The following is a 13,426-nucleotide window of genomic DNA, read 5'->3' as shown; positions in this document are numbered from 1 at the left end:
TGGTCACAGTGTTGACTATTCAGGGGAGATTACTCTGTTTGGTTTAAAAATAAATACATAAATCATATGAATAAAAGTGTTTTATGTTATACTTAAACAAAACCATGATCATCATTGCTTTTGTTTTACCTACAACGAGATTGTGAAGTAAGATTATGTTTTACCTCTACAATGCATCAATATTTCCACACGTCTTATAATGTATACAGTGTGCTTCCTTATAACTATTAAGTGAAGATATTCTTTGTGGTTTACTTAAAAAATACTGAAATTTTAGTGAATTTTGAAGTTTTACTTAAACTTCCTATACTGACAAAGTGGGGCAGGCAAAAAAAATAATTGCTTGTAATTCTTGTAGGATGAAGATGAAAAAGAGAAAAAGGAAGAAGAAGAAAAGGCTGAAAAAGAGAAAGCAGAAAAGGAGAAGGCAGAAAAAGAAAAAGCTGAAAAAGAGAAGAAAGAGCCAGAACCTAACTTTATGATGTTGTCTAACCCAGCACGTGTGATGAAGGCTCAACTTAAAGTCCTAACTCTCCCTGACGGCCGATACGTCCCTGTCAAAGATGTGAGTTCAACTTTATACATAAGATTTACATACACATTCTGTATGTGTACATAGTCTATTGAAATCAGCACAGATACATCATACAATTATACATATAACATTTTCTATAGCTCTCAAAAGTTGTCTCCCCTCATTAATATAAATGTTACACATCTGTGCATATAGAATTATAAATAGAATACAAAGTTACCTCCCCTCATTAATATAAATGCTACATTTGTTAATATAATCTCTGAAACACACAAAAGTTACCTCCCCTTACCATAATTATCTTCATTTTAATACTTGCAAACAAATCGATAATTATTCTTTTCTGTTCCGTCCAGGTGTCTAATGGCGGTATCATCATGCTGAGTAACACCAAGCCAGAGGAACAGGAGGACATCATAGAGCCTGTCGCTGGTAAGTCGTTCTCTATACATTCCTCTGGGATCTCCTTACAGTCTCCTGCCTCTTTTCATCCCGTTCCTTCATCCACTTTTCAGCCCCTCCCCTCTCTTTACCCCTTCCAATTTATACATTCCTCCAGCCTCTTTTTAGTCCTCCCCATTCTCTTCACCTTCCATACATTCCTTCATTCACTTTTCAGCCCCTCTCCTCTCTTTATCCCCTTCCACTTTATACATTCTATCAACATTTTTCAGCCTTATTCCCCTTTGTTCTTCCATAAATTTCTTCAGCATTTTTTCAGCCGCCTCTACCTCTTTCCCCCTTGTCCTTCATATATTCCTCCAGACATGTTTATCCCTATTTCCCCTCTTTCATTCATACACTGATGCTGGTTTGTTAGCACTTTGTTGCCCCATACACCTCAAGTTCCCTTCACATTTTGTCCTTACGTACAATGTATGATAGATATAACCTCTGCCTTCTGTCCTGTTTCTGTTTATGTCCTCTCCCGACTTTCCTCTCATTACACTGCTCTACCCTCTGCTAAGTCACTTCTACATGGTGAGTCTCCATTCAGTCTTCCATCTCTTTATATACTCCTACTAGATCTCAGTACAGTATAACCTGGCTAAATCAAACAATGTCTAATCCAGAACCTGTCTATATTGGCATCTACCTGTCTATTCTGAACCCTGTCTATACTGGCATTAATATTTGTCCCAGCATTTTCACTTTTGATTCATGGTAGTTACAACCTGTATATTCCAGACCCTGTCTATACTGGCATTGCATATTTATGGTTGTTAATACCTGTCTAATCTGGACCCTGTCTGTCTGTTGTGAAATTGTATGTGTCTAATTCCCAGATTGTTTGCCTCTCTGTAAACTGGACACCTCTATAATCCAGCCAGATATTTCTGTCCTGATAACAACCAAATTAGACAGGTTATCCTATATCCCACCCACCCACCCCCTCCCATCAGCAGTCACAATTTTTCTCTCTCTTTTCTCTCATTACTTAAAACTCATCAATTCAGTTTTTGCCCTCTTGTTAAACCACACTGGTACTATACTACCAGGGCTATGGATGTAAAAACTAATTATCATGAAGCATGCTGAGGAACAATTATTCCATAATTCTTCGAAAAATTTCATTTACAGTAAATATCTGTTCAGTTTTTGTCTCTTTATATTTTCATTAAGATAATTTACACCATATTGTAGTTATTAAGATGGCGTAAGTCTGCTTTTGGGTTTCAGTGGATATGAACATGGAGATTTGCCAATACCCATCAGATGTTGGAGGGGGAATTCCTTCTCCTGTAAAACAATGTATTTCTGTTATATCCTTATGCCTGGGTGGAGAGAAAAGTGGATATTGAAAGAGCTAAATGCAGTGTATATTATCAAATATTGCTGTCTGTTTAATGTCTTATGATTGAGAAGATTTACCTACTTTTATTTCATTTTCTAAAGGATTAAGTTGGTAATTATTTATTCCATAAATTATTTTTTGAATTAGAAAATACTTCATTTTATTAGCTCACCTGCCCGAAGGGCAAGTGAGCTTATGCCGTGGCGCGGCGTCCGTCGTCCGTCCGTCGTCCGTCCGGCCGTCTGGCCGTCCGTCCGGCCGTCCGTCCGGCGTCAACTTTCCATTCAAGCAACTTCTTCTCAATAACCAAAAGGCCTAGAGACCTAATATTGGGCCTGTAGCATGCTGGGGTGAAGGGCTACCAAGTTTGTTCAAATGAATGACCTTGACCTTCATTCAAGGTCACAGGAGTCAAAAAGGCTAAAATCTTCAAACGACTTCTTCTCAACAACCAACAGTCCCAGGGAGTTGATATTGGGTCTGTAGCATGCTGGGGTAAAGGGCTACCAAGTTTGTTCAAATGAATGACCTTGACTTTCATTCAAGGTCACAGGAGTCAAAAAGGCTAAAAAAAAATTAGACGACTTCTTCTAAATAGCCAAAAGACCCAGGGACTTGATATTGGGTCTGTAGCATGCTGGGGTGAAGGGCTACCAAGTTTGTTCAAATGAATGACCTTGACCTTCATTCAAGGTCACAGGAGTCAAAAAGGCTAAAATCTTTAAACGACTTCTTCTCAATAACCAAGAGTCCCAGGGAGTTGATATTGGGTCTGTAGCATGCTGGGGTGAAGGGCTACCAAGTTTGTTCAAATGAATGACCTTGACTTTCATTCAAGATCACAGGGGTCAAAAAGGCTAAAATCTTTAAACGACTTCTTCTCAATAACCAAGAGTCCCAGGGAGTTGATATTGGGTCTGTAGCATGCTGGGGTGAAGGGCTACCAAGTTTGTTCAAATGAATGACCTTGACCGTCATTCAAGGTCACAGGAGTCAAAAAGGCTAAAATCTTTAAACGACTTCTTCTCAATAACCAAGAGTCCCAGAGGCCTAATATTTGGCCTGTAGCATGCTGGGGTGAAGGGCTCCCAAGTTTGTTCAAATGAATGACCTTGACTTTCATTCAAGGTCACAGGAGTCAAAAAGGCTAAAATCTTTAAACGACTTCTTCTCAATAACCAAGAGTCTCAGGGAGTTGATATTGGATCTGTAGCATGCTGGGGTGAAGGGCTACCAAGTTTGTTCAAATGAATGACCTTGACTTTCATTCAAGGTCACAGGAGTCAAAAAGGCTAAAATCTTTAAACGACTTCTTCTCAATAACCAAGAGTCCCAGAGACCTAATATTTGGCCTGTAGCATGCTGGGGTGAAGGGCTACCAAGTTTGTTCAAATGAATGACCTTGACCTTCATTCAAGGTCACAGGGGTCAAAAAGGCTAAAATCTTCAAACGACTTCTTCTCAATAACCAACAGTCCCAGGGAGTTGATATTGGGTCTGTAGCATGCTGGGATGAAGGGCTACCTAGTTTGTTCAAATGAATGGCCTTGACCTTCATTCAAGGTCACAGGGGCCAAAAAGGCTAAAATCTTTAAACGACTTCTTCTCGATAACCAACAGTCCCAGAGACCTAATATTTGGCCTGTAGCATGCTGGGGTAAAGAGCTACCAAGTTTGTTCAAATGAATGACCTTGACTTTCATTCAAGGTCACAGGAGTTAAAAAGGCTAAAATCTTTAAACGACTTCTTCTCAATAACCGAGAGTCCCAGAGACCTAATATTTGGCCTGTAGCATGCTGGGGTGAAGGGCTACCAAGTTTGTTCAAATGAATGACCTTGACTTTCATTCAAGGTCACAGGAGTCAAAAAGGCTAAAATCTTTAAACGACTTCTTCTCAATAACCAAGAGTCCCAGGGACTTGATATTGGGTCTGTAGCATGCTGGGGTGAAGGGCTACCAAGTTTGTTCAAATGAATGACCTTGACTTTCATTCAAGGTCACAGGAGTCAAAAAGGCTAAAATCTTTAAACGACTTCTTCTCAATAACCAAGAGTCCCAGGGAGTTGATATTGGGTCTGTAGCATGCTGGGGTGAAGGGCTACCAAGTTTGTTCAAATGAATGACCTTGACTTTCATTCAAGGTCACAGGGGTCAAAAAGGCTAAAATCTTTAAACGACTTCTTCTCAATAACCAAGAGACCCAGGGACTTGATATTGGGTCTGTAGCATGCTGGGGTGAAGGGCTACCAAGTTTGTTCAAATGAATGACCTTGACCGTCATTCAAGGTCACAGGAGTCAAAAAGGCTAAAATCTTTAAACGACTTCTTCTCAATAACCAAGAGTCTCAGGGAGTTGATATTGGATCTGTAGCATGCTGGGGTGAAGGGCTCCCAAGTTTGTTCAAATGAATGACCTTGACTTTCATTCAAGGTCACAGGAGTCAAAAAGGCTAAAATCTTTAAACGACTTCTTCTCAATAACCAAGAGTCTCAGGGAGTTGATATTGGATCTGTAGCATGCTGGGGTGAAGGGCTACCAAGTTTGTTCAAATGAATGACCTTGACTTTCATTCAAGGTCACAGGAGTCAAAAAGGCTAAAATCTTTAAACGACTTCTTCTCAATAACCAAGAGTCCCAGAGACCTAATATTTGGCCTGTAGCATGCTGGGGTGAAGGGCTACCAAGTTTGTTCAAATGAATGACCTTGACCTTCATTCAACGTCACAGGGGTCAAAAAGGCTAAAATCTTCAAACGACTTCTTCTCAATAACCAACAGTCCCAGGGAGTTGATATTGGGTCTGTAGCATGCTGGGATGAAGGGCTACCTAGTTTGTTCAAATGAATGGCCTTGACCTTCATTCAAGGTCACAGGGGCCAAAAAGGCTAAAATCTTTAAACGACTTCTTCTCGATAACCAACAGTCCCAGAGACCTAATATTTGGCCTGTAGCATGCTGGGGTAAAGAGCTACCAAGTTTGTTCAAATGAATGACCTTGACTTTCATTCAAGGTCACAGGAGTCAAAAAGGCTAAAATCTTTAAACGACTTCTTCTCAATAACCGAGAGTCCCAGAGACCTAATATTTGGCCTGTAGCATGCTGGGGTGAAGGGCTACCAAGTTTGTTCAAATGAATGACCTTGACTTTCATTCAAGGTCACAGGAGTCAAAAAGGCTAAAATCTTTAAACGACTTCTTCTCAATAACCAAGAGTCCCAGAGAGTTGATATTGGGTCTGTAGCATGCTGGGGTAAAGGGCTACCAAGTTTGTTCAAATGAATGACCTTGACCTTCATTCAAGGTCACAGGGGTCAAAAAGGCTAAAATCTTTAAACAACTTCTTCTCAATAACCAACAGTCCCAGGGAGTTGATATTGGGTCTGTAGCATGCTGGGGTGAAGGGCTACCAAGTTTGTTCAAATGAATGACCTTGACTTTCATTCAAGGTCACAGGAGTCAAAAAGGCTAAAATCTTTAAACGACTTCTTCTCAATAACCAAGAGTCCCAGGGACTTGATATTGGGTCTGTAGCATGCTGGGGTGAAGGGCTACCAAGTTTGTTCAAATGAATGACCTTGACTTTCATTCAAGGTCACAGGAGTCAAAAAGGCTAAAATCTTTAAACGACTTCTTCTCAATAACCAAGAGTCCCAGGGAGTTGATATTGGGTCTGTAGCATGCTGGGGTGAAGGGCTACCAAGTTTGTTCAAATGAATGACCTTGACTTTCATTCAAGGTCACAGGGGTCAAAAAGGCTAAAATCTTTAAACGACTTCTTCTCAATAACCAAGAGACCCAGGGACTTGATATTGGGTCTGTAGCATGCTGGGGTGAAGGGCTACCAAGTTTGTTCAAATGAATGACCTTGACCGTCATTCAAGGTCACAGGAGTCAAAAAGGCTAAAATCTTTAAACGACTTCTTCTCAATAACCAAGAGTCTCAGGGAGTTGATATTGGATCTGTAGCATGCTGGGGTGAAGGGCTCCCAAGTTTGTTCAAATGAATGACCTTGACTTTCATTCAAGGTCACAGGAGTCAAAAAGGCTAAAATCTTTAAACGACTTCTTCTCAATAACCAAGAGTCTCAGGGAGTTGATATTGGATCTGTAGCATGCTGGGGTGAAGGGCTCCCAAGTTTGTTCAAATGAATGGCCTTGACCTTCATTCAAGGTCACAGGGGCCAAAAAGGCTAAAATCTTTAAACGACTTCTTCTCAATAACCAACAGTCCCAGGGAGTTGATATTGGGTCTGTAGCATGCTGGGATGAAGGGCTACCTAGTTTGTTCAAATGAATGGCCTTGACCTTCATTCAAGGTCACAGGGGCCAAAAAGGCTAAAATCTTTAAACGACTTCTTCTCGATAACCAACAGTCCCAGAGACCTAATATTTGGCCTGTAGCATGCTGGGGTAAAGAGCTACCAAGTTTGTTCAAATGAATGACCTTGACTTTCATTCAAGGTCACAGGAGTCAAAAAGGCTAAAATCTTTAAACGACTTCTTCTCAATAACCGAGAGTCCCAGAGACCTAATATTTGGCCTGTAGCATGCTGGGGTGAAGGGCTACCAAGTTTGTTCAAATGAATGACCTTGACTTTCATTCAAGGTCACAGGAGTCAAAAAGGCTAAAATCTTTAAACGACTTCTTCTCAATAACCAAGAGTCCCAGAGAGTTGATATTGGGTCTGTAGCATGCTGGGGTAAAGGGCTACCAAGTTTGTTCAAATGAATGACCTTGACCTTCATTCAAGGTCACAGGGGTCAAAAAGGCTAAAATCTTTAAACAACTTCTTCTCAATAACCAACAGTCCCAGGGAGTTGATATTGGGTCTGTAGCATGCTGGGGTGAAGGGCTACCAAGTTTGTTCAAATGAATGACCTTGACCTTCATTCAAGGTCACGTCGATCAAGTATGCTTAAATCTTTAAATGACTTTTAGTGAAAAGCCAAAGTGCAGAGAGACATTATATTGGTCCTGTAGCATGCTTTCAAATAACTGCAGGATCCATATATGAAAAGATCACTGCATTGCAGGTGAGCGATTTGGGCCCATTGGGCCCTTGTAGATATTGATAAAGTGCATATCTTATTTTTTAAGTGGAGGATAATTTAAGCTGGAATTGCCTTGTCCGTTTGGGATAATAACTTGATGTGATATAACATTTAAAAAAAAACATGAGAAAAAGATTGTGGTGGTTTATAGCTGTTAGTTCATTGCTTTATGTTGAGGTCAGAAAATCAGAAAGTTAAAATCCCATCTGTAGTTTAAATGCATAAGATTTTCTCTAAACACACACAGACATTCAAATTTGCTGAATTTCCATAGCCTCAATTTGAAAATGAAAAAATGATTTAATACAAAGAATGTATTTTCAACAGATAGTTATGAGGAACCGCGACTGTTTAATATCATAAAGAGCTTCAAGACCCTTGATTTGAAATTCAAATCTGTCTTTCTAGACTCTGGAGGATGAAAAAATGAATTTATCTTTATGACGTAGACTCGATTCACTGGCAGAGTTCCAGATCATATAACAACCATCTCGGACAAGCACAAACCAGAGCTTTAAGTTGTTTGTCAGAATCACTGATTAAGAGTGATTAAACGATATATTTTTATTAAAACACAATATCACTATGAATAACTTAAAGCTATTCATTGATAAGTCCTATCAAAATTGATGGTCAAATACCTTTTCTTGGCAAGATTCGAGGTCTGAAATAAGTAAATCCGTCCAGACAAGATAAACTGTTGGCGTAAGCAAAACTTTCCATATAAAAAGCCTGTAACAGTTGAAATCAATCTTACTCTATTATTTGCAATGGTTTTTCGATTTCTACATTTGTCTGCTGTTAGCTGTAAAACTAGATTAATGGCGTAGTGTCAGTCACTGCTTTCTACCCGAGAAATCTTTTTCTTTGTTTTGTTTAGGAGGATAGTAAGGTAATAGATATTCATTGTTTCCCATCCATCTTCAAAATGGTTTATTACCTGAATATATGTTAATTGATCAACAAAGATTTCTTCTGTGGAAGAGCATGTTAAAATGGGAAACAATTTGGTAATATTAAAGAAAAAAGTATATATTGGAATGCAATGATGTAGTTAGTAGCTGAACTGTTGATGGAAGGATCTTTTGTTTATGCCCCTGGCTGGCACTGTGATACAGGAATGAAGATACATCCACTTTCACACCAAATGACAGCTGTATAGTGGCAAAAATAAGAAGTGGGGCATACAACCACATACCTTTCAGTGTCAACCAAAGATTTAGATTTAGTTTGTCTGGATAAAACACTTGTTGTGTACAATCTACCAAACTGTCATACAGGTTATAGACAAAAGACAAAAACTAAATACAAACAATTTCCTTCAACTGCTTGAAAATTCTGATGTACAAGGTTGCCTTGGACTTTATTAATCTGGTCAACATTTAGAACCAATGTGGATCTACTGAACCCCTCTCATCCTTCTGTTGTAAGGATGACGTATTATAAATCTCCCCATCCTTCTGTCGTAAGGATGACGTATTATAAACCTCCCCATCCTTCTGTCGTAAGGATGACGTATTATAAACCTCCCCATCCTTCTGTCGTAAGGATGACGTATTATAAACCTCCCCATCCTTCTGTCATAAGGATGACGTATTATAAACCTCCCCATCCTTCTGTTGTAAGGATGACGTATTATAAACCTCCATTCTTCTGTCGTAAGGATGACGTATTATAAACCTCCCCATCCTTCTGTTGTTAGGATGACATATTATAAACCTCCATTCTTCTGTCGTAAGGATGACATATTATAAACCTCCCCATCCTTCTGTCGTAAGGATGACGTATTATAAACCTCCCCATCCTTCTGTCGTAAGGATGACGTATTATAAACCTCCCCATCCTTCTGTTGTAAGGATGACGTATTATAAACCTCCCCATCCTTCTGTCGTAAGGATGACGTATTATAAATCTTCCCAACCTTCTGTTGTAAGGATGACGTATTATATACACCGCGATCTGTAAGAGCTGACTTCTTCTGTTCCAGAAGTGATAATGCTGTAATGTCAAAGAAAATCGTCCAATATGCATATGTTTAGATTTGCATGTTATTGTTGCCTCTGTTTAAATGTAATTGGGCTATTCCTCGTCCAAGTGTTCAGTAATCGATACTATCACACCATTGCTCGGTGCCCTGATTTGTACAAATGGATGGCTATTGCCTGAAGCCTGGACAAAAACCACTTCAAATATATACAAACACATATCAAAATTAAAGGGAAAGCAAGCTGATTTGTAAATTGACGTAGATTTCAGAATCAAATTGAAATCAAAGTGCTATGCTGGGTGTGTGCGTGGCCGATTAGAGTGGTTGATTACATTAGGCTCCGTCCAATACTCAAGGTTGACTCGTCCTAGCTGAAGCCTGCCATGCTGTTCACTCCATTATTGTCTCACCCACAGGCCAGGTACATACGTTTTTATTGGGGTGGTGTTGGCAATGATACCGAGCAGAATCTATCGTCAGGAAAAACTTAAAATGGACGTGTAACCCAAAGAGATAGTAGCCATTTCCTACTGTCTGAGAGAAACATTCCACTATGCCAGAGATCCAGGGTTTAGTCCTCACAACAATGACCTCATTTACAGATGTCTGAGAGAACGATGTTTGATAAAGGCTTTTAAAAGTTATCATATTTTTCGGTACAAGATTAAGTTAGAAGCTACCTTTGAATCAGGTTTAAAAAATTTAGTTCTTAGTTTCATCCAGACCTAGGTGTATTTAATAGAATGAGCTGGAAAGGATCTTTGACCAGTCATATTCTACAGTTTCTGTAAAAGACAAAGTTAGAAACGACCATCGAACCTGGTCTAAAAACCGTAGTTCTTTATTTCATCCAGACCTAACATGTTATGTGTATATTAACAAGAATGAGCTGGAAGAGATGTTTGACCAGTCATACTGTTTGTGTTAAAGACAAAGTTGGAAGGTACCTTTGAACCTGGTCTAGATTTTGCTTCATGGACCTAGTTTTCTTTTCGTTCTAACCTGAAATAGATCATTGAATGCTGAGGAGCAGTTGACTGATATCTTGTTATGCTGTGATTAAAAGTATCTGCCATGGATGGCAGATGTTTGCTCTATGCCATGTTGTTGTGTGGAGAGAAATGGACATCGGAACCTAGTAGCAATGACAGACTGTGATTGGGTACCCTGTCCAAATCAACCTCCATTAGCCATCTCATCTGTCTCCATAAAAACTTTTAAAAGAAATATTGGCACAACCATGTGTTGGAAATGGGGCGAAGCCTCATACTAGTGGTGAAAGTTTTTTGTAAAAGCAATTCATCCAAATTTTGGTCGATTTTTGAATCCATCGAGACACATGCTTTTCAGCTGTGAAATTGTGGTAACTGTAGTGTTTACCCCCACTGCTGATAGGATGACCCCTCCGTTCCTCCCGTCTCCCATTGACAGTCTGGCATACCTAGCCGAAGATTCTCGTGAGTTTATGTCTGTCATTAGACTACAGCTGATAGTTCCTCCACACTTCCCCTTCAGCTTGAATTTCTCACCGCAATAAACACTGCTGCAGAATGACTGCTGTTAATAAATTGTAACACATGTAAAAGGCTTCATTTATGCCAACATTGATAAAACGTGAACTTCACGATTGGTAGGAAGTAGGCATTCCTTGCACGAGAGGTTACGTCTATATAGTTCATTCATTAAACAATAAACTGCGTTACTGTTTCATGCTTTTATGTTTTAATGTATAGGCAAATAATAGTCTCGGATGTTGTCTGTTGCACATGAGAATTACGCTTTCTGATTTAACACTGCTGATAGAGAACTCCAAATATATTCCTGTAACATGTGATACCAGTACTAATGGATATTCATTGACGTAGCAAATAAAATACAAATTTAAATCTCGCAATTTTTTTTTTAAATGTTAGTGTATTTGGCCATCTGCCAATCCGAGTACAATGGTTTTTATATATAATAGATAATAAATTGTTTTTATCCTTACGGACGAATTATCAAAGTAAAATAAAATAAAATAAAAAAAAAATAAAAATAAAAAAAATAAAAAAAATAAATAATATTTTTTTTTATTTTACTTATATATATATATATATAGTCGTAAAGAGCACTATTAAGTAGAAGAGTATTTGCGGTAGGCTAAAACATTAATTAAGAATTAATATCCCACCTTTGTGACATCATCATGATTGTCACAATGCGTGAGTCTGTAGAGAACCAGTATAACTGCGTTAAAGTTTAACCAGGTGATCTCTACAGAGCCTGAAGACTCCTGCTCCCTCAGATAGTCAACACCAAGTTATACCAGTCTGGAGAACCATCTGTGATAGTTCAGCTAACTATTAAATATCAATTATATGTTTTTCTGGGTAAATATTTCAAAAAAGAACACAATCTGAAGTAAACTGATAAGGGATATACCATATACTCCAATATACAGTAGTGGCCTTTGTACAAGTCTTTGATGATCAGAGTCTGCAACAGTTATTAAAACAGTATAAACCATTAACAGAATTATAGTCGTCATCTCTATTATAACTCCCATCTTGTAGACTCGTCAATGTTTCTCAAAACAATGTTCACTTAAATGTTTCGTATGAGTACATTTATGGAGAGTTGTATATCTGTACATTATATCATTTAATAAAAACCGCCAATTTAAATTCATATGTGGTGTTTCAGTTTTTCTGTTTATTTCCAAGTCTCACAAATTTACCATAGTAATGATTAATAATGGTAATCATTTATAAAATCAATTTGCTTGTTACTTTTAGCTGGTGGGCCAAAGACTGAGGAGGAGGAGGAACCCGAACCCCCAGAGCCATTCGAGTGGACCGAAGATTGACGAGTCACATAGGAGTCAATTAACAGGTAAATAAGAAGTCATTTTAGTTAAATTTTTAGCATTTCACTCTACTAAATAGACATGTAGCTCAAGACTGCAAATATTATACATATAAATTATATCAATAAAAAATGATGAGTATTTTAATTTGAAAGAGATTATTTTAAAAGATTTTATTTTTTAAGGGAGAACTCCAAGAGAGATAACTCCTGTTGGCTTTGTGGTGATGTTGGTGTTTTATATGTTACAGAATGATTTTTGTCATTTCAGATGACTGGATATTGACCTTGAACGAAATTTCATTGGATTATATTTAGAAGTCGTTTTTAGTGTTTTCATTAATTTAAACAGTCAATAAAATTAACTCAATTGTTTTTATTTGAAGTTAAGAAATAGAACTTCCTTAAAGAAAAAAATGCCTACAAAGTGCTTTATTGAAACGAAGAGTACCACATTGGATTACTTGTGGAAGAAGATCGCGCAGAGGCCTACAGCTACACAATAGATGTGGTGGACAAAATATGGACAAATTAACTAGTGACTACATGAAGAGTATTTCATATAACAATGTATATGTATAACATATAGATAAATTACACGTAACGAAGGTACATCGATCAGCTACTTCCAAAATGAGGAGAGTAGATAAAAAATTACCGGACTTAAACATCAGATTCGGTTATAACTGCCTGGCATGATTTTTTAATTGATGTTGTCTCCAATTATTGTGACAAATAAAATCTTCTCACTTAATGACCTTGTCTTGTGTTGTATTAAGTAAGGAGGAGTGATCCTAACACCGAGTTTCATCCAGAAATGTATTCCTGGAGTTGTTGTATTGTATTAAATACTATATAGCTACTGTTTGTCTTCTATTGAATTCACAGCATTTCCACTCTGTGATGAAATTCTGTAGAAAGTAGAAGTCGGCTGTACTTACCATATATACAATTATAAACACTACAGATTTGAAGATGTCCTCCTGAAGATACTTACTGATAGATGCATTCCTCCTAAAGATAGTTACTGATTGATGAATTATTTTTGTACATTTCGGAGTTGTATCAAAACATCCTGGGCTATTTATACTCTTTGTTTAATGTATTTTGTCTTCTTTATTTCCAACACAACCAGATAGCTAACTGTAATTTCTGCCTCAACAACAATTCTCCATTTATCGAGATGAATACATCCATACAGCTATGACTAA

General features: G+C 38.0%; 1 protein-coding gene across 1 annotated transcript; it reads left to right on the top strand.

The window, feature by feature from the left end:
- The first annotated feature begins 341 nt into the window (after window positions 1–341).
- On the top strand, window positions 342–12,969 carry LOC117320834 (26S proteasome non-ATPase regulatory subunit 1-like). The gene is made up of 4 exons (XM_033875318.1): window positions 342–565; window positions 892–967; window positions 12,146–12,242; window positions 12,487–12,969. The coding sequence occupies exons 1-3, from the start codon at window positions 479–481 to the stop codon at window positions 12,214–12,216; spliced, it is 234 nt and encodes a 77-aa protein (XP_033731209.1). The 5' UTR covers window positions 342–478; the 3' UTR covers window positions 12,217–12,242; window positions 12,487–12,969.
- Window positions 12,970–13,426: the final 457 nt, after the last annotated feature.

Source organism: Pecten maximus, unplaced genomic scaffold (genome assembly GCF_902652985.1).
Source record: "Pecten maximus unplaced genomic scaffold, xPecMax1.1, whole genome shotgun sequence".
NCBI lineage: Eukaryota > Metazoa > Mollusca > Bivalvia > Pectinida > Pectinidae > Pecten > Pecten maximus.
This window is presented reverse-complemented; position numbering and strand designations above follow the sequence as displayed.